The sequence below is a fragment of the Rhipicephalus sanguineus genome, chromosome 6 (assembly GCF_013339695.2).
Source record: "Rhipicephalus sanguineus isolate Rsan-2018 chromosome 6, BIME_Rsan_1.4, whole genome shotgun sequence".
Lineage (NCBI taxonomy): Eukaryota > Metazoa > Arthropoda > Arachnida > Ixodida > Ixodidae > Rhipicephalus > Rhipicephalus sanguineus.
In genome coordinates, this window is record NC_051181.1 from 171,055,570 (window position 1) to 171,080,090 (window position 24,521).

At 50.2% G+C, this 24,521-nt stretch overlaps 1 protein-coding gene across 1 annotated transcript in view; it reads left to right on the forward strand.

Moving 5' to 3' along the window:
- LOC119397040 (activating signal cointegrator 1 complex subunit 3) overlaps positions 1–24,521 on the forward strand; it is a 623,467-nt gene that overhangs the window by 269,218 nt on the left and 329,728 nt on the right. The window contains exons 18-19 of the mRNA XM_037664465.2: positions 11,398–11,574; positions 17,574–17,799. Of these exons, the coding sequence (XP_037520393.1) occupies positions 11,398–11,574; positions 17,574–17,799 (403 nt within the window). The remainder of the gene's footprint in view (positions 1–11,397; positions 11,575–17,573; positions 17,800–24,521) is intronic.

The window sequence follows — 24,521 nt, forward strand, 5'->3', positions numbered from 1 at the left end:
AATAAATAACCGTCGTGCACTCGCGCAAACGAGGTTCGCAGCCATGATAAGTGGATCATAAGCGATCTATTGCAACAAAAAAAAAACAAGGTGCAAAATTTTTGTGTCAGTGCTCCTTTTAGACACAAATAGAAAAAAAAACTGAAAGACCTGCCCTGAGCCTCAGAGCTTCTAATGTAGTGAAACTGTGCAATAAGTCAAGTGAACATCATTTGTGTTGCACAATAAAATTTACCATTAACTACAGTTGTGTTCCTTAAAGTTTTTGGAAGGTCCTTGAAAAGTCCTTGAATTTTTCTCTTGGAAACCTGTACGAACCCTGTGCATTAAATGGTCCCATCAGGTTCTGTTTAACGAGACTACTGTACTTGCTTTGCTCGCTTAAAGGGACACTAAAGGCAAATAACAATTTATGTCAGAGTGAAAGTCCAATGTATGACAACTTCTAAAACGGCAATATTATCAACAGCACTGCCCTACTTACCGAGAAATTAAGCTAAATGTATCACATGATGAGCGCCACGAGTGGGACATTTTCGAAGTGATCCCGATGACGTATGGAAGTCGGCCTACAATAAATCACTAGTAATCAAACTAGCAGCAGTAAAAAACGAACCTTCCGAGCATCAAAAGACGTAATAAAATGCTGTTTGTTCGTTTCCGCTTGATTCATGAAAAAAAAAAAAACATCCGTGGCGTTTCCATGGGGAACGGCGCGCGCGGTTCAAAGGTTCTGTTTTCGCCGAACTGTGCCTCGCCCGTCTCAGTGGTAGTTTCAGGATCGCGTACTGCCCGCGTGTGTTTTGCGCGCTCGTGAAAGTCGCTCTGACAGAAAGTTCGACAAAATGCCGCATGAGCTTCGTCGCCCGACACCGCACTGCTGGTTTCCTCGCTGCTTTCGGGCTCGGGCTCGGGAGAGTCGCTGCCGAGGCTATCGTAGCGCGGTATGCTGCCGAGCCCTCAGCAGCATACCGCGTTCATCGGGGCTCAAGTCGCTGAATTGGAGCCCAGCGTCGCGAGCCAATGTCTCGTTGTCAAGTTCTCCGTGCACATCCATTGCGGCGATTGCGGCAAGCTTCGATGGCTTCGATGGCTTCGATGGCCGTTGTTGCTACTGTGGGTCCCGCTACTTCCGCTCTGCTGCTACTAGTGTCGGCGGCCGCGCAGTAAAAGCGGGCAACGTTGGGCACGGCAGCAGTGGCGTATGAGAGTCGTATTTTCATGCGGGAGATTTGAAGTGCGCTAACGCGATGTGGACCACTAAAAAAGTGATTTTATTTCAAAATAAGCACTTCCTTGGCACAAAAGCAGCACTACGAGGTTTCTGGACCGCTATTTCAACAATCAACGTCGACTTAATATTTGCCTTTAGTGTCCCTTTAATGTCACAACAGAGTATGCGTGGCTTACCTTAAAATGTTTGCCACCAATAATCATTCAGAAGGGGCCAGATCACATCACACATCACATCACATCACACGCATCACATGCATGGTCGCATAGAGCATAATAATATTGTCAGGTGGTAGCGACGCTGCAGAAGGCCTTGGCAGTAGAGCACTGCACGGGCCGTGATTCTCGGCCCGGGCCCGGCCCGTACCCGGGACTCGTTCATATTTACCCGCCCGAGCCCGGCCCGGCGACTCAAAAGCGAGACCCGGGCCCGGCCCGAACCCGAGAAAAAATTTCGCCTACCCGGCCCGGCCCGGCCCGACAGAGGCCCGAGCCAATAATCTAGGTGGCGTTGCCCGAAGATAGAATCGACCGCAAGGGCGTTTTAAGAGGCAAATATCTACGCATGCTTGGCGCATGCTTCGCTAGCAAGTATACTTTAACCTACGGTACTTTCTTGTAAAAAGGGGCTGGCTCACCGTGGAAACTGTTGAGCGGACATACTGGGTACGATTAACGTTTGTTCGGCAGTGGTATATTGTACCCAATTTTCTAGGAATACAATCGGGATCATCAAAGGCGTTTTGTAGCAAATATTGTAGGAGGAAGCGTGATTTGCAGCATGAGTCCGGTTTTGATAAGGAGCGCAATAAAAACAGAGGGGACAGAGAACAGAACGCTCTCTTCACTTTGTTTTTATTGCGCTCTCTATTGAAATTTAAATGGACATGAAAGTGAAACAATGAATCGGCTTAGATTGACAAATTGTTCTCTGAGAAATCTAATGTCGTTAGTTTCCCCAACGGAGATTCATTAATAAAGTAGAAAATCAAGGTCAAGGTTTCCTTTCTAAGTTTCGCGCCAAAATCTCCACGCGTGACAACACGGTTTTCAAAGCGCATTTTTCGTATTTAGGCGACTTTGGTTTGTCAAAATTTCCTGAAGCTTCGTACGTAAAGTCTATGACCCCTCCCCCCCTCGAAAGACAATACACTTCATTTTTACGGATTAGTCACTGCGTAAGACCTAGCAGACGCCGTCAAAACATATGACGCGTTTGATGCGGGAATTCCAAGGTGGCGTTACCAGCCGTAATTTCTTTTTGCGCATTTTCGAGCTTCCCATGCGTCTTCTCGCAGCATGCGTGATGATTTTGGCATTGCGACAGAGTACTTTACTAATACGACAAAAATCGTTTTTCCCAGCATGCTCTAACGACAAAGCCAACCGTGCACCCTTCGGAATATGTAGCACCTATCTTCATCATAGTAGCACCTTGCGACATCAAGAGAAATAGAGAAAAAAAAGTCAAATTTATTACACTTGTTGTGAATACGCTAACCAAGATAAAAGTTATAACGAACTGCGCGCACCACGTGCACTTTGGAAATACGTATGAGAAGCCGAATGGAAAAAAAGCAATTATTTGTCATAGCATTTTTTTATATATATCGCACCACTGCTATAATATACAGTCTATAAGCTTTTGTGGCATAGTTTATAGTTTATTTGTTCGCACGTTATTGTAAAAAAAGTCAAATTATGAAGAGATTCCACCACAAGCACACCATGCGCCGTTGCATTACATGTCCTGCCGCGCTAAAGTTTCTTGCGCTGCTTGCACAAGCCGCAGGGGCGCAAATCTGCATTGAGAAATGTGAAGACGTCGGCAGTCGTAGTTCTTAAGTTCCACCACTGGAGCTAATTTAGGGTGTCTTGTTGGACCTCTGCAGAATGAAGATAGCTGTCCAGCTGACCCCTTCATTTCTCTCGTTCCCGAACGCTGTGCCACTCTTCACTATAATCGATAAATGCCTCTGAGGGCTTCTCCTTGCACTTTTCAGCAGTGTTTGTTATGCACGGCTTGCACGGGGCTCTTTTCTGTCCATATTATAATGGTGTATGCCTTTCTAACGATGTTGTACCGGTAGAAGGGGGCCTGCGCTGGTAAGACTACACTGGTAAAACTGGCAATAGGTGGACGATGTGATTGCGATCTATTTTCGGGGTTCATTCCAGTTTTGTAATAAAGGTGCGAATAAGCTACTCGACGCTTACTTATTGGGTGCATATGATTCGAGGTAAGGGGACATCACCCGGCCTGGAATTCGTGATTCATATTTCAAGCTAATATAATTTGCCTTTAAACAAGAATATACATGTTTGATGGACTTATGCTATTCCTGCCCATTCCATCGTTGTCGTGGCAGTGTCATGTAGCTCTCGCACTATATAGTGCAGGGGTCTCAAACACGCGGCCCGCGGACCTCTCGCTAGCGGCCTGCGGCCCGCACATGACTGTCTTCGTCCCATTTTTTAATTTTTTTATTATAAGTACGCTCTTGAGCTATACAGGCCACCATGTGTTACCGTGAACATCACCGTGATACATTACCGTGAAACAAAACTCAGTATTGCAGAATTGGCGTCCAGATTTAGTCATTTTGGAGATTGGTATCGATATATTGGTGGAATCTTGCCGCCAAATACCCTTCAGAAATGACCCATATATGAAAACTTAAAAAGGTCTTTAAAATGACAGCGTTAGCTGACATCTGGTAGAACCTATTCTTTAAACCCTCCCCCCTTCCACTCCTACCTTCGCCACTGTCCTGGCCCTTGCGGAAGTAAATTTTCGTGAATGCGGCCCGTTCGCTGAGGCGAGTTTGAGACCCCTAATATAGCGGCACAAGACGGACGCTCAGATGTTAACAATGTGGGCAGCACACAAAGCAGGCTGCGCATTTCCATCTCGCCTTACATGGCCTCTGGGAGCCTAGACGGAGCCACGGAAAAAGAATGTCTTTATAGGGATTTTATGCAACGAGACTCCGCGCAGTCTTTTCGTTCTAGTGGAGGGCTGGAACTTGCAAGAGCGTTTCCGCGCCTTGGGGCTCCATGATCGCACTTGCGATGGTAAGTTATAGGTATAAATTTTTTATACTACATTTATCACTGCGATTACAGAATAACATTTGGGATATAAAATAATAACTAATGCAAATAAAGCTCGAAATAGTGAGATGTTAGCTATATAAGCGCCTGGTCTATCTACTTTCAGCTCGCCCGTTTCAGATAAATCAAGTAGCCGCATATGCAAGAAGCGAATGATGATCAATACTTGTCGCTCATAAAACTTCTCCATATAGCTTGCTCCACATAAAAAAAATGTTTTATCGAGATAAAATTTGAAACGTGAATGTACGCGCAACGTTTGAGGAACACACTTGAAGGGACAGACACTAAAGAAAAAACAATTGTTCTGTTATCAGTAAATTACTCTTAAAATTCCGTAATCAACAAGAGTCTTGGTAAGCGAGAAAACGCGCAAAAAGAAAATGCGGGTGCCGACGCCACCTTGAAAATCGTGCAACACCGTGGCGTCATTGATTCTGACGGGATCTACGTACTGTTCCTAACCGGTAATAATTAAGTACCTTCATCTCTGAGAGGGCCATACCCTTAATATACCAAGTTTCAAGAAGTTACGTTGAACGAATGTCCCCAAAATACAAGTAGAGTTTGAAATCCGTGACGTCACGCGCGGAGGTTTCGCCACGAGATTTAAAAATGGAACTTTGCCCATGATTTTCTCCTTATGATGGTGAAACTACATTCGAGTTCTCAGAGTACACTTTATCAGTCTTAACCGATTCATGGTAACACTTTAGTGTCCCTTTAAGAACACAGTAAAGTCCAAGCCCGGCCCGACACGAGCCCGCCACCTCAAACCCGGGCCCGGCCCTAAGCCCGGAGCTTCAGACCCGAGCCCGGCCCGGGCCCGCCGTGAAAACTACTTTACCCGGCCCGGCCCGGCCCGTGGGCCGGGCCGGGCCCGGGTTTTCGGGTAGGCCCGAGCCCGTGCACTGCTCTACTTGGCAGTCATGCTGGCAGAAACGAAACTCTTTAAAGGGATACTAAAGAGAAACAATGAATTGGTTTAGATTGATAAAGTGTGCTCGGAGAACTCTTGTGTAGTATATTTCACCACCATAGGTTTATTATTTGAGGAGAAAACCAAGTTCAAAGTTTCATTTTTAAATTTCACGCCGAACTTTGTAATTCGTGTCGTAAAAGGTTTCAAAGAGCATTTAACGTATTTTGGCACCACTGGCTCAACGAAATTTCCACAAACTCGTTATGTTAAGTCTCTGGCCCCCTCAGAGGACAATGTACTTCGATTTAACCGATTAGGAACTACGTAAGCCCAAGCAGGCGCCGTCAAAAATATGTGACGTCACGGCAAATGGTGCGGGAATTCCAAGGTGGCGCCGCCACCTGTATTTTCTTTTTATGCGTTTTCTCACATATTAAGCGTCTTCTCGTAGCAAGCGTGGTGTTTTTGGTATCGTAGAAGACTACTTTACTAATGCGAGAAAAATCGTTTTGCTCTTTAGTGCCCCTTTAATGGGCAAACCTCTGCCCACAAACCTGAGTAACTAAAGTACAAGCAATCCACTCTGTATACTGGTGGCGATTGCAGTTGTCGGCTGTCAGTGATCTGATTGTCCGTGCAGTGCATTGGCTTTATACACGAGTGATCAAATTTTCCTGCATTAGCTCCTGTATAAGCTTGACTACTCGTGTCCTGCACTCAAATCTGAACAGAACAACCTGAAACAATCGTGGTCTCTCAAACATTTGACTGACGCAGCCTGTGCAGAGCGCTGCTCACAGGCTTTTGTGGCTGAAGCCCAGTCAGACGTAACAATAAACTAAGCTCTTGTTTGCTTCTGCTGTCAGCACTTGTCCCTTGGCCTTTCTATTTAGTTTATTCCTTTCTGATTTTCAGTCAGTGTTTTTCCTTGCTTTTCCTGCAGCATTGGCTGGAACACACTCAGGGTTTCAAGTTGTTCTCTTCTCGAACTGCCACACAAGCAGTGGATTTTGTGGACAGTAGAACAAATGCTGCTTTACGAGCATTCTGTGATAAAAGTTGAGTGTACCTCTTGTTAAGGCACCGTAGGTGCAAAGCAAAAAATGCATCTTTTCTGACTTTTTACATTTTTTTTGTTTTGACCCTGAGACGCAACCCCAATGTCTTCTCTGAATTTCAGGCGGCGTGGGTGATGACGGTGGAGAAATATAGGCAGAAAACTTGTTACTGTAGAATTGTCACATCGAATGAAACAGGTTATTAAATATGTGCTTCCTTTACTAAGTACTAACAGTTGAAACACAGTCCTCATAAGGTCTGACCATTAGTGTGTCAAAATATACCTGTTCTGTCAGTGGCGCTAGACACCGCTGACAAGGCCAAAACAGACACATGACCAGCCAATACGAAGGGACTTACTGTCATATTTTTCAACATCATCATTCAGTGGTAAGTTGAGCGTTGTGCTTAAAGCAGTTAGCTGGCCTGGTTGCAACAGTGAACTTGGATGCATTTCCAGCACTTAAAGGGGTAATCACACAAAAATTTTGGCCTCGCGTATTTTTGCTGCAATGTGTTGCTGGGGGCCTGTTAGTCATAACACGGCACATCGTTTACTGCAGCGCACGACAGATAATTAATTACAGGCTCCTCATTACCGACCAGTGTCAGTTTCGGTTTCAAAAACAACAAGCCTCCGGGTGCAACTATCACCACCTAGCGGGTGCAGCGCTCGATGACGTCAGCACACAGAACTACGACGCACTTCCGCACAGTTCGTGAGCAGCCGCCGAGAAGTAGGCTGCTGGAGCGAACTCAGAAAAAAAATTCGGCAGATCCCACGCACCATGGGAGTCGATGTTATGCGAAGCATGCGGCGGGTAGGTGACTGTGGCGTAACATTTTTTTTTTTGCTTAGCGACACGTTACAAAATGACGCTAAAGGTTTGTATAAATTTTATACGCACACATATATACGTTGAAGAGCCACATATGTGTTATATAACCAGTTGTTTACGGTAATGGTACCGTGGGTATTACCAACACCAGAAGCGGTAAGCTGATATGTAGTGCTTATACGTGTCCCGGGAACGCACACACGTTTCACGAACCCGTGTGCATGTGTGCAAGACGTTCATGACAGTTCTTGAACAAGGGCATCATCACCGCTGAGCACCAGCCGCTAGTCATGACTTGTTATAGGATCCGGTCGTGATTGTGGTGGCGAGAGGTCCATGTGTAGTGAAGTATGTGGTATAGTAGAGCTGTTGGAATTCGTGGATGCCTTGGTCATTTCGTCGACAAATTGTCTGTAGATAGAGCCGGCGACATGTCGGAACCTGAAGCCACCCTTCGCGTTGGTGAGGTATAGGCTGTCGAGGCTGGTAGGCCTGGATAGTGCTACGTAGACCAACATCAGTGGATGGTGTTTGTCGTATTAGTAGACTACCTGGGCGTATGTGGCCTACGTAGCCTAGTCTACAAAGCGGCTGTCAGTCAATCTGGCATCATCCTCGGTCAGCATGAGGCCAACGCCCAGCCTCGTAAGAAATGAAGAGGACACTGCGTCGTTCTGGTGGACGAAGTGCACTTTACGGTGCGGTGATGTGGATATCATATGTAACTTTCGTTAGTGTATTCCTCCGGGGTCGAGTAATGCTTCAATATAGCTTGCTGAATCACGGGAATACAAACGTAATGTTTATTAGACTGACATAAAAGCGGAGCCAACACTGGAACTACAGACGTTGATCTGATATGACACCTGTATCGTAGGAGTACACATCTTAGGAGCATCATGTAGTGTTAATTGCTTTCTTGTAAAATTTGATAGCCAGCACCACAACTACAGTTGACGTTGCACCGATATTACGCCTGCGTAGGTTGTTTTTCCAAACCAGTTTATAGACCTGGCGTGGCTCAGTGGTAGAATACCTGATTGCCATGCAGAATGCTTGGGTTCGATTCCTGCTGGGATCATAATTTTCATTCTTTCCATTCGGTGAGTCAACGCTGCCGATGTTGGTTTTCCTTAACGCTCTAGCATTTAAGTTACCAATGTCTGTTCTCGCCGTTCCTGGGTAGATATAAACTATCAGTCACCTGTGGCGCATACCCGTACACTGCAGCCCGTGGTAAACGGGTATGTGCCACACGTGTCTAGTGGAAAGGGTTTGACGACGTACGCGACAGGACTTTAGCGTTATTCATGTCATGGCCCGGCAATCATATTCATCAAATCCTCTTACCCTCCCATGCAAATTTTTGTCTACACCAAGTAAAGGAGGCGATCATGAGAGCACCCAGACGTAGGCGGCTAGATAGATAGATAGATAGATAGATAGATAGATAGATAGATAGATAGGCAGGGCAGGGCAGGGCAGGGCAGGGCAGGGCAGGGCAGGGCAGGGCAGGGCAGGGCAGGGCAGGGCAGGGCAGGGCAGGGCAGGGCAGGGCAGGGCAGGGCAGGGCAGGGCAGGCAGGGCAGGGCAGGGCAGGGCAGGGCAGGCTGGGCAGGGCAGGGCAGGCAGGGCAGGCAGGGCAGGGCAGGGCAGGGCAGGGCAGGGCAGGGCAGGGCAGGGGCAGGGCAGGGCAGGGCAGGGCAGGGCAGGGCAGGGCAGGGCAGGGCAGGGCAGGGCAGGGCAGGGCAGGGCAGGGCAGGGCTGGGCAGGGCAGGGCAGGGCAGGGCAGGGCAGGGCAGGGCAGGGCAGGGCAGGGCAGGGCAGGGCAGGGCAGGGCAGGGCAGGGCAGGGCAGGGCAGGGCATTTAAAACATAGCGGCTATGACTTCATCATGTCTTGTTGCAGCGTGGTCACGTGACGGAAGCAGGGGGTCTCCAGTGTCCCCTTTGAGAGTGTCGATAGAGCGAGGATGTCGATCTCGCTCACGCGAACTTCAAAAATTTTTTTAAAATACCTTCCAAGTTATATTGGCTGTTGATATTTTGCAGATGATATAAGCATGTTCACGGAAATCGATCCTGCAGGCTATCTCGGCCTCGAAATTTTGTATCAGTGTCCCTTTAAAGGACCCCCAACACCAAAACTACCAACTCGAGATGTTTGTGTTGTTTACTGTGCTGCATGTGTGACAGACTATTTGGAACGAATTGTGCCTTTGTTAAGGTAAGCGTGACTGCTCATCTATCTCCGTGTGACGTTCCACGAGTAAAGCGAGTATTGTCACAGACAAGTTTGCGGGAGTCACATAATATCACGACTGGTGGTGCCCGACCAGGGCTGTTGTCGGGCTGCTCTCCAGGTGGTTCTGGCTGCTGCCTACGCCAGGGGCCTTTGAAGTGTCCTTTTGACTCCTTGGCAGGCAGGTGTGTCGTCTCGTTCTTTCTCGCAACGAGGGGCCCAGGTTCAGAAAGTGCCCCGTCTACGTCACCAAAGCTTGAGCGTATGTGATCCTATGGCTCCACTGCTGAGGGTCGCTAGTTTCTTCTGGTTCTAGGTGGGCGTCTTGAAGTGACACCAAAATTGGTCATAATTATTTATGCTAGTATTAATCGCACGATAATACATTAAAGCATTTACAGTTCAGTTTTGGGATTACCAAGCACAAACCTACAAATTGAAGCTTAAAAGTCGGAAACAAAAATTTGGCTGTCAGGGGTCCTTTAATTCAAAGAAATAGGAAAAACACACAGACGCTGGTCTTCAGCTTAGTAAGGTTGGAGACCTTTGTCTTTTTCCTATTTCTCGCTGGAAATGCGTCAAAGGATTGTCATGGCTGCAAAGTATCTTATTGCTCAAGGGCAATGTCGCCAAGGTAACAAAATGCTGTGCAAAGAACATATGGGGGCAGCAGGGGGTGGCTTTCGTGATAGAGCTCACTCAAGCCAGCCTGCGATAGAGTGACAACAGTCGTCGCAAATGAAACCATCATTGACATGTGGCCGGTGTATGTCAACATGGAGCACAAAAATGGGATGCTGTCCTTTTGGATGCATCTGCCACATGGTGGCAGCTAGTTTTCAGAAAGGACTTGGCAACAACACCATGCCGCCAACTTTCACCAATGAAGACAATCTTGATGTTGCTACTGTTTGCCAGCTTGCGTACAAAAACCAGCAGAGGATTGACAGCTGCAACTACAATCTTTGACGGCGCCTGGTGGATTACTGACCTGGGGACCGTGTTCAGGTCTGGAAGCCGATAGGCCCTTCTGCAACAATATTTGGGGCCTACGAGGTTGTGCTCATTGGCGGGATGCAATCACAGTGGCACTGTGCACGACTCAGAGTCATCCACGTAGTGCACCTTAAACCTTATTTATTATGTGCACTGACTGACCATAAGTCTTTATTTGTAAAGTTATTTGTTCATTTTATTTTTTCATGTATTCTTTGGCATGTCCTGTTTGCCACACCAGGACAATGCCTTGGCAGAGGGAGGCATGTGCACTTGTGTCCTTATTTCAATGTGACCGGGATTCTCTCACAAAAACAAGACACATGTAAAGTGTAATGGTACATTTTTTAATTAATGTTGTCAGTGGTTCTCACCTTATTGCCTGTGCAACACGAGAAGCCATGTAAATTCGGGAACTTGCACAAGCACCAGCGATATTGCTGTAGTGTATGATGACGCATGCACAAAAGCACTTCACCGAAGAACAAGTTACTGACAATTGTGCTCACCGCTGTAAATGCACCGAAAGTGCTACTCAATTGTATTTCGATTTTGGGCATTCCATCTGCTGGACACAATCTTCACCGCTTCAACTCCTTGCTTCTTCAGAATCACAGCCACATGACTATCATTTGTGTGGTGAGCTCTAAAAGCAGGCTGCTAAGTTGGCACGAACCAGTCTGTATCACTACTTTGGCCTCAGGCAATACCGTGAATCTTGTCCCCACCTTTGATTGGTTGGAGCTTTGTGACCTCACCTTGAAAGACCTCAATGCAGCCAGCTGCATTCTGCAACAGGTAATACAATTGCTGCTCTCATCGTGAGTGTTTTGTTATCTATAAACGTATCACTCTTATTATGGCTAACTGTGACAATTTGCCATGAGTTATCTGTAGAAGCACACATGTTTGAGCCATGGTCATCAGTGCATCATTGACTTACAGGCATGAACCCTTTCTAGATTGGACACAAAAACCGATTGTCTCTTCCAGGTGCGGGAGGATGAGCTGCAAGAGCTGGACTTCCTTGCAGACACTGGCTGCAGAGTGCTCGTTGCTGGCGGAAGTGAAAACTCCCATGGCAAAGTGAACATCCTGCTGCAGAACTACATCTCTCGCTGCCCTGTTGAGACCTTCTCCCTGGTTTCGGACCAGGCTTACATTGTGCAGGTGCGGTTTCATGTTTGTCTAAGATGGATTGTTCTCTTGCATGTGATCAATGGCCAGCTGGGGCATGCACTGTAGTGCAATGCCTTCACATAAACATGCAGTCTCACCTCTCTAGATGCTGAACTGGCCACACACCCGACGTTTTGAGACCCGCCCGATCCACTTCCTCGTGGGTCGACTGTGGGGGTCGTGGAAGTGGCATCTTTTTTGACCTCTCCTCCTTTCCGTTGCGTCACGAAGGCCGTGCCCACGTCCCGTGGGCAACGCTCCCAATACGCACTTAGTGTTGCCGAGAGTGTTGTGAACGGGCCACGACTTGAGGAGCGCCGTCAAATTCGCTCGCATCGTCCCGTATCTCAGAGTGCTTGGCCAGAGCGTTATGCTGAGCTTCCATTCTCTACATGTTGTTCTTGTGTTGGTGGATCCTGTCATAAAAGCTGTTGCGTTACCTGTGTAGCTGGCTGGGCCCTCTTAGCAGGACACCTGGTCGACGGGCACGCAGCATTTTTCTTGACACTCGGCTCTCAAGCTGGGTTTTGTGGAATCCAGCGGTTCTGTGAGCTGCCTGAACGAGTGCGACTCGAATGCACACGGCATGTAACGGACTTGATCTGTCCAGCCTCTCTTTGTCACAACACCAACCTTAATGCTTCCTTTCTAGAGAAGCCATGCAACCACGGAACTATTTTTCCACCATCGCACTCCATTGGCAAGCGACTGCTGCTGTATCGCGCCAATTGCGGAACTGTGGCTGGGCGCATCTGCACGGCGCGTGCACATAGCTCTGGGCAGACTGACGAAGAGGACGATCGCAGGTCTTTGGAATAAACCTTGTTTTACTTGTGGCTCTCGCCTGTGTCAGCTACGTTACTTCAGTGGCGACGGAGATGGAACATTACTCCGGTATAATCTTCAGCTGAAGGCGGACGACCAGAAGACATGGGATCTCGGCCACCAGCTTTCGATGGAGCAGCGGGAAGCTGGGGTACGTACCGCATACGTCTTGAAGCCTTCTTCAAGAGACATGAAGTAACAGATCCCGGGAAGCGCCGCGCCTTGCTGATTTCTTCGCTGAGCGACAGCATTGTACGGATATTACAAGGACGTAATCCAAGCACCCCGGTCAACACCTTAAGCTACGACCAGGTTGTGGAATGTCTGGAAGATCAGTACAACCCGCAAGCTAATGAAATTGCAGCCAGTTATGCGATTTTCATGCGGAAGCAAAAGGAAGGCGAGAGTGTGCGAGATTTCATTGCGGAACTCAGGAGGCTAGCCGAAAGCTGCAACTTCGGTAGTATGATGGACCGTATGTTACGAAATCGCATCGTTTGCGGTATCCGGGACGACGACGCATGGCGTTCTTTGTTGACGCGAGCTACGCTGACCTTGAAAGAGGCCGAGGACTTCGCCAGGGCTTCCGAGAAGGCACAGGAAGACGTCCCTGACATGCGGGAGACTGGCGTGGGCAACGGAAGCGGTACCATGAACGCCCTGCTGCGACTACGACGACGTGAGTCCCGGGCGCTGAGCAGCAACCTGGAAAGCAGTCGCCCACTGTGCGAACGTTGCGACAGGCCGCATGATTCCAACGTGTGCCGACATCGAAACACCAAATGCCGTCTGTGCGGGAGGAAAGGTCACCTGGCCAGGGTATGCCGCAGGAGTCGTTCTCGGACGTCAGGTGCATGTCGTGGAAGAAGATGAAAGTGAGAGCTTGCCTTGGTGGCACACAGTGCGACCGACAGGGACGTCTCGTGGCCTCTCGAGAAGGTTTTGACGTGGGGAGGGCAGGAACTGAGCATGATAATCGACACTGGCTCGCCGGTGAGTGTGATTCCAGTGAGTGTATACGAGAGACACAGAAGGCGGTGGCGAGCTCTCGCAAAAGCTGCCCTGCGGCTATCATGCTTTCTTGGACCCCTGCCCGTCATTGGCAAGTTAACCATGGACATGAAGCCTAGGACAGTAACCGTGACCAGTACGTTAGTGGTGGTGGGCTGTCAAGGACCACTCCTCTGCGGCCGGCGTACAATCGAGGAATTTTGCAAGGCCGGCGTGTCTCTTTTGGACGCCAACAGCGCTGCGTGTGTAAACTTTGTTCAACAGAATGCGCAGTTGAAAGCCCTACTGGACGAATTTTCACAGCTGTTTGACAACAAACTGGGTTGCTGTGAAGGGCCTCCTGTTAAGCTACACATCAAGAAAGGCGCTCGGCCTCGTTTTTGCAAAGCACGGACCGTGCCTTATGCAATGCGTGCCCAAGTCTCAGCAGAGATTGATCGCCTGGTGGAAGAAGGAGTGCTTTTCCAGATCAGCGTCTCTGAATAGGCAACGCCGGTAGTCCCCGTGGCGAAAAAGAACGGTGACATAAGACTCTGCGGGGACTTCAAGTTAACGGTGAATCCGGCTCCTTACTTGGAACAGTATCCTCTGCCAAAAGTTGACGATATCTTTGCAGTGCTTGCTGGAGGTGAAGTCTTTAGTACGTTGGACCTACGTAACGCATACAACCAGCTTCCTCTAGACGCCGAAGCTAAAAGTATCGCAGTGCTGAACACGCATAAGGGACTCTACTGTTACAATAGCCTCGCTTTTGGAATCGCTTCAGCCCCAGCTCTGTTCCAAAGACGCATGGAATCAGTCCTCCGAGGTCTGCCAGGGGTGAAAGTCTACCTAGATGACATTATTGTCGCGGAAAAGAAGCACGATATGTCGGTATTGCGACAAGTGTTCCAACGACTGCAGGACAGCGGCCTGAAGCTGAATAAAACCAAATGCAGATTCCGAGAAAAGCAAGTGACATTTCTGGGCCACCGCATCGACGAAAGAGGCCCGCATCCTTTGCAAGACAATCTCGGCGCCATACTAGGTGCACCGTCGCCAACTTCTGTGAGCCAGTTGAAATCTTTTCTGGGCTTAATCACGTATTACTCCAAATTCTTGCCTAACCTCTCAACCATGCTAGCACCACTGTATGCATTGCTGACGAAGGGAGTTGCCTGGGAATGGGGACAGGCGCAAGAAAGCGCATTTCAGGAAGCGAAGAAGGCTATGAATAAGGCAAATTTTCTAATTCATTATGACCCTTGTAAGCCACTTTGGCTTGAATGTGACGCTTCCATGTATGGTTTGGGTGCTGTGCTGTCTCATCGCATCAACGGCAAAGATTATCCGATAGGTTTTCGATCGAGAACATTGACTGCTGCAGAGAAAAACTACTCGCAGTTGGAAAAGGAAGGGCTTGCGTTAGTTTTCGGTGTGACCAAGTTTCGAGATTATCTTTTTGGCAACCAGTTTACGCTGGTCACTGATCACAAGCCATTGACCGGGCTTTTTCATCAGGACAAGCCCATTCCACAAATGGCAGCGGCAAGGATCCAACGCTGGGCATTACTTTTGTCAGCGTATCAGTATGAGCTCGAATATCGGAAAGGATAGCTGAATGGTAACGCCGATGCTTTGAGCCACTTACCTCTGCCTAATCAAGAAAGCGCAACAGAAAACTCTTCGGTAGAATACGTGCTGCACGCGCAAGCTTTAAACGAGTTTGCTCTGTCTCCCCAGAAGCTAGCAGAGAACACCGCTGAAGATAGAGGGCTTCGTCAAGTAAAAATTACTCCATCTCCCGCTAAAGGGGACCATGAGGCGATGCGAAGCCAGAGCACTTGCACGATCGCATTCCGTTGGCGTTCGTTGGGCATGCTACCGACCTCGCGTCGTGGAACGCGAAGAGGGATGCTACGCGCGTCGTATCTTCCATCTAGCCTGGCCGTTAATTCTCACAGGGCGAGCGGGGAACGCAGTCGACAGGCGGGCGAGAGGGGGGCAGCGTGGGAGAGGAGAGAGAAGCGGAGGGGACGCGCATGCGCTCGAGCTCATCGCGGCGTTGCGCAGGAGAGAATTTCGGCATGTCCAACCCGCGTTTCAGAGGAAGAGTGGAAAGGGGGAGGGGAGAGGGAAAGTGGAGAGGGGAAGGGGATAGGGAAAGTGGAGAGGGGAGGGTAGAGGGTGAGTGGAGAGGAGGTGTGTGGAGAGGGTATGCGCAGTAAGGGTGGTCACGCCGCACACCACCACCACCACCGGATTGAGCTCCGCCTTAAGATACTTCGCATCTAATAACATGGATTCTGCGGGGTTGGCCTGGAGAACTGAGTGCGGGACAACAGGGTTTCCGTCCTTTCTTCACTCTTAGGGATGAGCTGACAGTGAGCAACGGATTAGTTTATTGGGGTCATCGTGTCATATTGCCGGAGAGAGCGCGTTCTTTCATGTTAGAAGAATTGCACGAAAGCCATCCTGGCATCATGGCAATGAAGAGCCTCGCGCTCGCATTGTTTTGGTATCCTGCTCTCGACCACGATATAGAGAGTCTGGTAAAAGGTTGTCCGCACTGTGTGCAGTGTATGCCACTGCCTGCGGCTCAGGTTCCTTCAAGTTGGCCTGAAACTGACAAGCGCTGGTCTCGGCTGCATGTCGACTTTGCTGGTCCTGTGGAAGGTCACATGATCCTTGTGCTGGTGGACGCAGGTACGAAATGGATAGAGGCAGTCCCACTCAAAACAGCGACGGCTGACACCAGAGTGGAAGTTCTTCGGAGTATTTTCGCTCGTTTTGGCCTGCCTCATACAGTGGTGTCCGATAATGGGCCCCACTTCACCAGTGTGGTGACAAAGACATTTTTTCGGGATAACCATGTCCGTCACGTGACGACTGCCCCTTATTATCCGCAGGCAAACAGGGCAGCAGAGCGGGCAGTGCGCACTGTCAAGGAAGCACTAATGAAGAACAGAGTAGGTTCACTGAAATGTCGACTTGCTAAATTCTTGCTTCGGTACAGGGTAACACCGGGAAAGGATGGCAAATCGCCCGCAGAGATGTTGCTAGATGCCCAACGAAGAACCAGACTAAGTGCTCATTTCCCGGTGCGAGAGGGCACAAAAGAGACAGTCAAGGCCGCAGCACCACCTTCCGGGTTAATTCTTCCTGGAACACGAGTTTGGTCACGACAGTATAACCGCAGTGGACAGAGATGGATGCCTGGTACTGTGACGGCGGCCAGCGGGGGTCGGCTGCTCACTGTTGATACGGAAGAAGGAGAACAGCGACAGCATGTCGACCAAGTGCGACTTCGGGAAGCTCAGCAAGCGCAGCAAGAAGCCTCCGTGACTCATTCAAGGGAGAGCGAAACGAACATCGGCGATGAAGGTTCGCTGCCACAACAACTACCGGCAAAGGAACTCGGCGAACAAACAGACGAAGGGGCGGGTTCGGACCAGCCTGCAAGCGCTGTGGAAGACCCTGTCCTACCCAAACGTTCAACTCGCAAAAGAAGAGTTCCGGACAGGTTTTAGAAAGAAGTGCGATTTCTCACCAGGCACTCTAGGGGAAGGAAGTACTGTATCGCGCCAATTGCGGAACTGCAGCTGGGCGCATCTGCACGGCGTGTGCACATAGCTCTGGGCAGACTGACGAAGACGACGATCACAGGTCTTTGGAATAAACCTTGTTTTACTTGTGGCTCTGGCCTGTGTCAGCTACGTTACTTCAACTGCCTGTTCAGTGTGTGAGCACTTGTACATTGGTGTAATGAGGGAAGCTAGGAGTTGCATGGTACTCTAGAGAAACTGTTCAGGTTTCCCAAGGCACTTGAGTAGCAGGCATTGGAGTGTTGACACCGGTTTTTGAGTCACCTCGATGCCTTCTTGATGACACCAAATCAAACCCTGGAAGCACACGTGGGCTTCGTGACGTGATCGAAAGGAGGAACCGAAGTGCGAGGAGAAGACAAGGCCGGGTCACAGCAGAGCCCACCACCCAAAGCTGCTGTGACTTGGCTTCTCTCGTTCGCATACTGCTCGCTCTCCTCCCTCTCTGTGCTCTCCCTTTCCCAGCCCCTTGGCATACTGCTCTGCTAGACGATGAATCTTTAGGGGCCCTACGAGATTTTCAACGCTTTTTTTTGCACTAGCCTCGTGTCATAGCGTGACGCTTTGCAGAATGCCACCCGGATTCTTCGTGCCCTCTTCGACATGGTGCTCAGGGCAGGTGGAGCCATCATGGCTGGCCGCATGCTGACCTTGTGCAAGGTTGTCGAGCGGCAGACTTGGAACTTCGAGACACCCCTGAAGCAGTTCTCGGAGCTTGGCTTGAGTGTGCTGAGGAACATCGAGGAGAAAAACTTGAGCCTGGAGCAAATAAGGGACCTCGGCTTCAAGGACATTGGTGAGGGTGGCACTTGCCTGTTGTGACTGTGAATTGAAATATGCAGTGCTTATCCACGTTGCTTTCATGTCACTCCTGGGTGAGGGTTCCGTTTACAGAAGCCGAACCTTTTTTAACTTCAGTAGGACGTTGGTATAGCAGAACTGAATGCGCACTATAGCAATATTCTCGATATAACCAAGTGGGGAGGAGGTTGAAAATAAGTATTTCTCTTCATAACTCCATGTCCATAAAACAGCATCTATTTTTAACCTCGGCATAACAAAGTGTGCTGATTTGTAATTTTAATGTAATCAAGTCTTTCTGCTGCTGCAGACCAAGACAACAAATTGAAACTTGTGCTTGTGCCAGGGGTCATATCGCATGGTTTTTCTGAACGTCTGCACAACAGAGAGCGACCCTTGAAGCAGCTGGAGGGGAACCTGAATTCTCTCTTCTTTGCCTTTGGAGAGGCATGTGGGAACCCTGTGGGTCTCGAAAGAGCCACTCATGGACATTTATTAGCGCCCTTTTACTACAACGCTGAATCCTGCCAGCCCATAGAGTTTCATACAATAACCTAGAGAGGAAACTGGCGCTGCGATTGTTCAACCACCATAGGAATGATGGGAAGTACAGGCTTCGGATTGGATTTTGTTAGCTGGTGAACTGCCTACGGATCTTTTTCTACAGTTTCAGTTTCGTTCTTTGCGAGGCGTAGGCAGTGTGGTGCGTTGCAAAGCACTCAAGCAGCGCCTTTGTTGTTCAAAGAGGCTGAAGACCGCTAGGTTTCTTAGTTTGCTGCCACGTTGCAGCTTTACAGGTTGTATTTGACAGTTTTAGCAAAGCGTCATGCACTCACCGCTGTTCATAAATGTAGCGTCCCCTCCCAGTGCAGGAAATTGCATAAAGTTCACGTGTTTTTAGAAGCGCTACTTGTCTAAACTCTTTCAAATCCACTGCAAAACGATGGCGACGCTAAGTCGACGCACCGTCGCGCTCCTCTGACTCGACTTCACAACAAAACGAGAGATGCGTTGGGGGCAGGCCACTTGGACAGACGCATCTGTCATCGCAGCAGATGATACATTAAGTGTATCTCACTCAAAAGGTACTGTTGTTTCCATAAATAGATACTGCGTACTTTCGAGGGAAAGACAAGCGCGTTTGTTTCAACTGTTGTAAAGAAAATAATTCATTATACAGTCGATCCCGGATATATCGAACTCGAAGGGGACAGCGAAATATTTCGATATATCGATAATTTGAAATACGAAATATGCGTATGTAAGGCTTTAATTAAAGCACTGCAGGCCTCGACACAGTTTTCTGAAATCGTAAAAAGCGCGAACATGACGATTTGCTCACATATGCTAAAGAACAAGGCGAGAACTTCTTTTGCAAGTTAGCGCACTTTATTTGGCATGAAAAAAGTCCGTCGACTTGTGTTGCTTCTTGCGTGCCGTGAATTCATCAAGTCATTGTCAACATTATTGAAGCTTTCCAAATAAGTAAATTCAGCACCTTCCGCCACAACAGCGGTGATCGACGCTGAATGCTGATGCGAGCTCTGTAGCGCGGTAAAGGGTTTAGCGGCGGTGGCAACGACAGCTGGCATCTTCAAACCGCACAGGTCCATTTCCGCAGCACCGGCAACATCGGCTATGATCTCGCCATCGATGCAGTAAGAAACAGCTACGTCGTTATCTGCAACGATGAAGTCACTCGCTGTGCTCCCGTCGGATACGACGCCCGGAAACGATAAGTCGCAAACTTCACTGACGCACCGTACGCCGTAGTCGGCGGTCATGACACGTCCGAAGTCGTCACCTGGCACCAAGACCCGTAAGGAAACAGTGCCCGACGGTGCTTTACTTGACGTCGTTCCAAGTGGTTCCAAGCACTGGTCATCATTTTTATCGCTACGAGAGGGACAATGCTTAGTTCGACTCCCGAATGACGATTTATCAAGAACAAAGCGCGAAGTACACATTCTGCAAGAGACAACGCGGCACGAAGAAACATTTCTCCACCGTCGACATGTTGACGATACCGATGGCACTTGTGGCTCTGCAGAAGGCAGCCGCTACTTTGGCGAGAAATTCGAAAAAAGCGTAGCCTCTGAGATCAGCATTTTAAAACCGAACACACTAAAAATACGTCACGAGGTTGCGGATCTCGAAGGCCATGCTTTGCGGTCCCGCATGCCATCGTGCGCGAAGAGACAAGGAAGAGAATGCAAACGTTACAACAAGGCTGCCAAGTCACTTCGATTTCTAATTTTGGTGCCCTCGGCAATGAGCCTCTTTGAAAAACACCAGCCCACGCGTCAAAACCTGCGGACCGGGCGTCAAATATACCGGCGAACTGACAAGCGCTGCGCAACGAACTAGAGCAACGCAATTTCGTCACCTGCGCACGACGAGGGATTGGAACTTATAAGAACGCGGCCGAAAAATGATCAATAGTTGTTAGGAAAAATGCACTTTCTGGGCTTCGACGCGGGCCAGCGTTCAATATAGCGGATGTTTCGCTGTGCGGGAGTTCAATATACGTGCACACCAACCCCATACTTTTGTATGGGAAATTCAAGTGGATTTCTCAACTGTTTGATATAGCTAATAATTCAGTATATCCGAGTTCGATATGCGGGATCGACTGTATTGTGATGCCAAATCTGGAACACAATTGCCGAGCGATGCATACCCTGGTGGTTGAATTTGTCCAGGTTTCAGTTCTATCTCACGGTCACGCAAACTTGTTGCAATAAGTTTTACGTACAAAAGAATGAAGCAAGTTCGAATTGGAAATAACTTGATATCGCTTTGTATCACACTCGGCAAACGAGCGTTGCGAATCTCAAGAACCTAATCCATCCGAAGCAAATCCGAAGCCTGTACTTCCCATCATTCCCATGGTGGTTGAAGCGCCGCTCAAGGAGCCCGCGTAGACACTAGCGCCAGATTCCCCTCTAGGTATTATTGTAAGAAACTCTTATGTGCCAGCCAAATCTTACAAATAATTACAGTAACATGACAAATAACCCAATAGAATGCCACTACACAGGTAACACGAACGCGACATTGGGCTCACCACAGGACTGTGCTGGAACGAGCTGCGGAATCGCTCTCATGGACCTCCCACCAGTAGTGCCAAACCCCAAAGAGAAAATGCTCAGCCCTGCATGACCACGCATAACCTCTGTGGAGGCACAGTGCCACCCTTCGTGAGGTGAACACGAGCTCACTTTCGGGGCACCTTGACAACCCTCATATCATGCTCTCTGCACTACCATGTCCCATCTGGAGCGTAGTTCCCGCTGCTTCACCGTGTTAGGCTGCCAGCACGAGTAGCCGTTGAGGGGGGTCCGTTCTATGCACGGCTGGTGCAGAAGCCTAGCTCCGGTCCCAGCCGCAAATAGTCGTACCGTGTCAACGTCCCCTTCCCGTAGCGCGCGTCATCGCAGCTACGACGGGTTCGGGCGAATAAGGCGACAGGCTAGAACAACAAACAACACTTTATTGCTACGTTAGCAATAACGCGTAAATGTCGCGTAGAGGGATAGTCCGCTCTCGTAGAAAACAAAGGGTAACGCTCACACCTTCGGTCGATGATCGGCTGGCGGGTCTCGGGGCGGTGAGGTGTTACTTCGCAGGTCAGCAGGGCACGAGAGACCGTCTCCCTGCCTGGTCGGCAGTTTTGTTCGCCTCCCGTGTCCCTCCCCACCGCGAGGGTTGTTTCCCTCGCAGGGCGAGTTCCCTTTCCCGCGAGCCGGAAAGCGAGGATTGGCGCGCGGAGTGGCGGGAAAGAAGGGGTTGTCCGGAAAAAGCGACGGTGCTCCTCTCCTAGTGGTCCCCCGGCTCCCGCCGTCAGTTCGCGATCGCGCCAGCCTTAAGGAAAGGAAATGGGCGCGCGTGCTCTCCCACATCCTCCTCCCCTTAAGAAAGCCCTCGGACGACAGAGACTGAACTATGAGGTAATATTTTGTTATTCCTCATCGAGGAAGGCTTGGACGGATCGGTCCAGGTCCGTGCCCTCCTGCGGTTGGCCCTCTGCCGTGGGTGTCGCCGGTGCCCCCACTGGCGTCGCCGCTGCCTCCGAAGTAGCCACCACCGGCCTCGTTGCGGTCTTCGCTGCCGTGCCCACTTGCGTCATGGCTTCCCCAGTCGTCGCCTCCGCCGTCACTGCTGCAGTAGGTCTGGCCTGCACCTGCAGCCCCGTGGTCCGGACCGCGCCTCCTTGGGCCCCGCCTCGCTGGTCGTTGTTGGTGATTGAGAGGAGCGAGTCAACGAAGTGTTTCGTTCCAGGCAGCCTCTCCAGCATGGTTCGGGCTCCTCCGGTCTGGTGGGGCTCGGGGTTTTTGGTGTGCTGCGCCGTGGCCTTGAGGGAGCATAGGCAATCGGGGTGTCCACACAACCCTGGCACCTCCCGGTGGCTGCGGCCCCGAGGCAGCTGGCTCTCCCAGTTGGGTTGGCGTTGGTCTTCGGGCCTCTTGTGTGGAGGCTGGGCGGTGAGGCGATGGGGTAGCGTGGAAGTGGCGGCGTGATGTACTGGTCGATCTCCAGTCAGGCGTCCATGCCGATGCTTGCCGGTGGTGGTGGGGCTGCGACAACGACGACGTAATGTGGGTGTGGGCTCGCCGTGAGGAGGCGGTCTCCTCTCCAAGCCATCCCGGCGGCACCCATTTCCCTTTTGCTTATCCAACATGCAGAGTTGTCTCCGCCTGTTTCGCAAGAAGTACCGCGGCTCAGGGCTTTTCACTCGGTTTCGAGCGTTCTCAGCCGCCGCCTGTGGCTCGGAGGGGGACTGATAGTCGTCCCCATGCTCCTCCCGTGACACGTAGCGTTTCAAGTCGCATACGTGCACTGGTCCGCCGCTCGGTTTGCCTTTCATGTTCACGAGCCGATAAACAAGCGAGGAAACCTTCTCTCGCACTCGGTACGCCCGGACCATTTCGGTGCCAGCGAGGCTGCAAACTGTTTGCTAGCGTCGCTAAGAACATGATGGCGTCGCAGCACCAGATCGCCCACTTCGTAGTGTACGTTCCGATGCAAGCGGTCGTACTGCGCCTTCTGTTGTGCCCTAGCAGTGCCGAGATTACTGCGCGCTTTACGTAAAACTTCCGCTAGCTTCTCGCGCAACTGCGCTGCGTATTCAGCTCGTGCTGATGACGCCACTGGCACTCCACTGCGATCCGCGAGTACCGTCTCCATCGGATTCGGCAGTTCTCTCCCCAGGTTTAGAAAAGAAGGCGCATACCCAGTCGAGTGGTTCACAGTCGATCGCAACGCAAACCCGATCTCTGGAAGGTAGGTATCCCAGTCCTTGTGCCTTTCAGAGAACGTGACAAGCATGTGCTTGATGTTGCGATTGACTCGTTCCGTGGGGTTCGACTGAGCATGGTAGGTGGTTGTTTTCTTGTGCTTAATGCCAAGCGCGGCGCACGTGTCAACAAACACCTTCGCAGTAAAATAAGACGCGTTGTCTGTTATCAACTGCTCAGGGAAACCAAACCTGGTGAAAACCTCCATCAACTTATCCAAGATCACTCGAGCCGTCAGCTTTCTAAGAGGGAAAAGTTCTACCCACTTAGTGAAGTGATCCGTGACCACCAGCAAGAATTTGTTTCTGCTAGGAGTTGTGGGGTACGGTCCCATTACGTCACATGCCGCGATTTGCCAGGGAGTCTGGCTGTTGATCGGCTGCATGAGGCCGGGCGGTCGTCCGCCTCGAGGCTTGACGCACACGTGGCATGAACGGGCGTAACGAATCACATCCCGCTTCATTCCTGGCCAGGTAGCGAGGCGACACAACTTAGCATAAGTCTTAGGGCCGCTCGCCTGCCCAGCAATGCACGAGTCATGAAAGTAGCGATGCAGTGCTCCTCTCAACTTGCGCGGTATAACGACCTTGAATGACTCACTTGTGTCATCGTCGCATGGGATGTACCTCAGCAGGACGCCGTCAGAATCCAGCAGATAAGAATCCAGCGCGCTCACAGCATTACCAGCTGTTGCCAAGCGCTCCGCACTGACAGCAACACCAGCTGCCCCCGTGTGCGCGGTGGCCTCGCCACCCGGCTCCCGGAGCCCGTCGAACACCTTTCGACAAAACGGATCTTTCTGCTGAGCTTCTAACAGCTCCCTTCTGCTGAAAACAATCCCCGCGCTAACGACAGCCTCTACGTGGTTCACGCTTATGCCTTGAACTGACGTTTGTTCTACTGTTTCCGTTAGCGCTACTTCGAGTGTTTTGCTCTCAGTCTGTTCCGGGTCAGTCTCGTGACGGACTGGAGCACGCAATAGTGCGTCGGCCGCGGCATTGTTCTTGCCCTTGCGGTAGCGTACGGTGAAGTAACGCTGCAGAAGCAATGCCCAACGAGCCAGGCGGCCACTTGGTTCGTTCAAGCGCCTCAACCACGTGAGCGCCATGTGGTCTGTCTCAATAACAAACGCCACTCCGTCAATGTAATAGTCAAACTTACGGGGAGTGAAAACTATTGCGAGACACTCTTTCTCTGTTACCGAGTAGTTCCTCTCCGCCGGCGTTAACGAACGGCTCGCGAACGCAATCGGTCGGAGGGCACCTCCATGCTCCTGAAGCAAAATTGCTCCTAACCCCAGGTCGCTTGCGTCTGTTTGAATCACAAACTCCCTGTTCAAATCGGGTAGCTGCAGTTCAGCCGCGTTAGCCAGCAACTTAGTGAGGCGACGCAGTGCGGCCTCCTGCTCTTGACCCCAAGC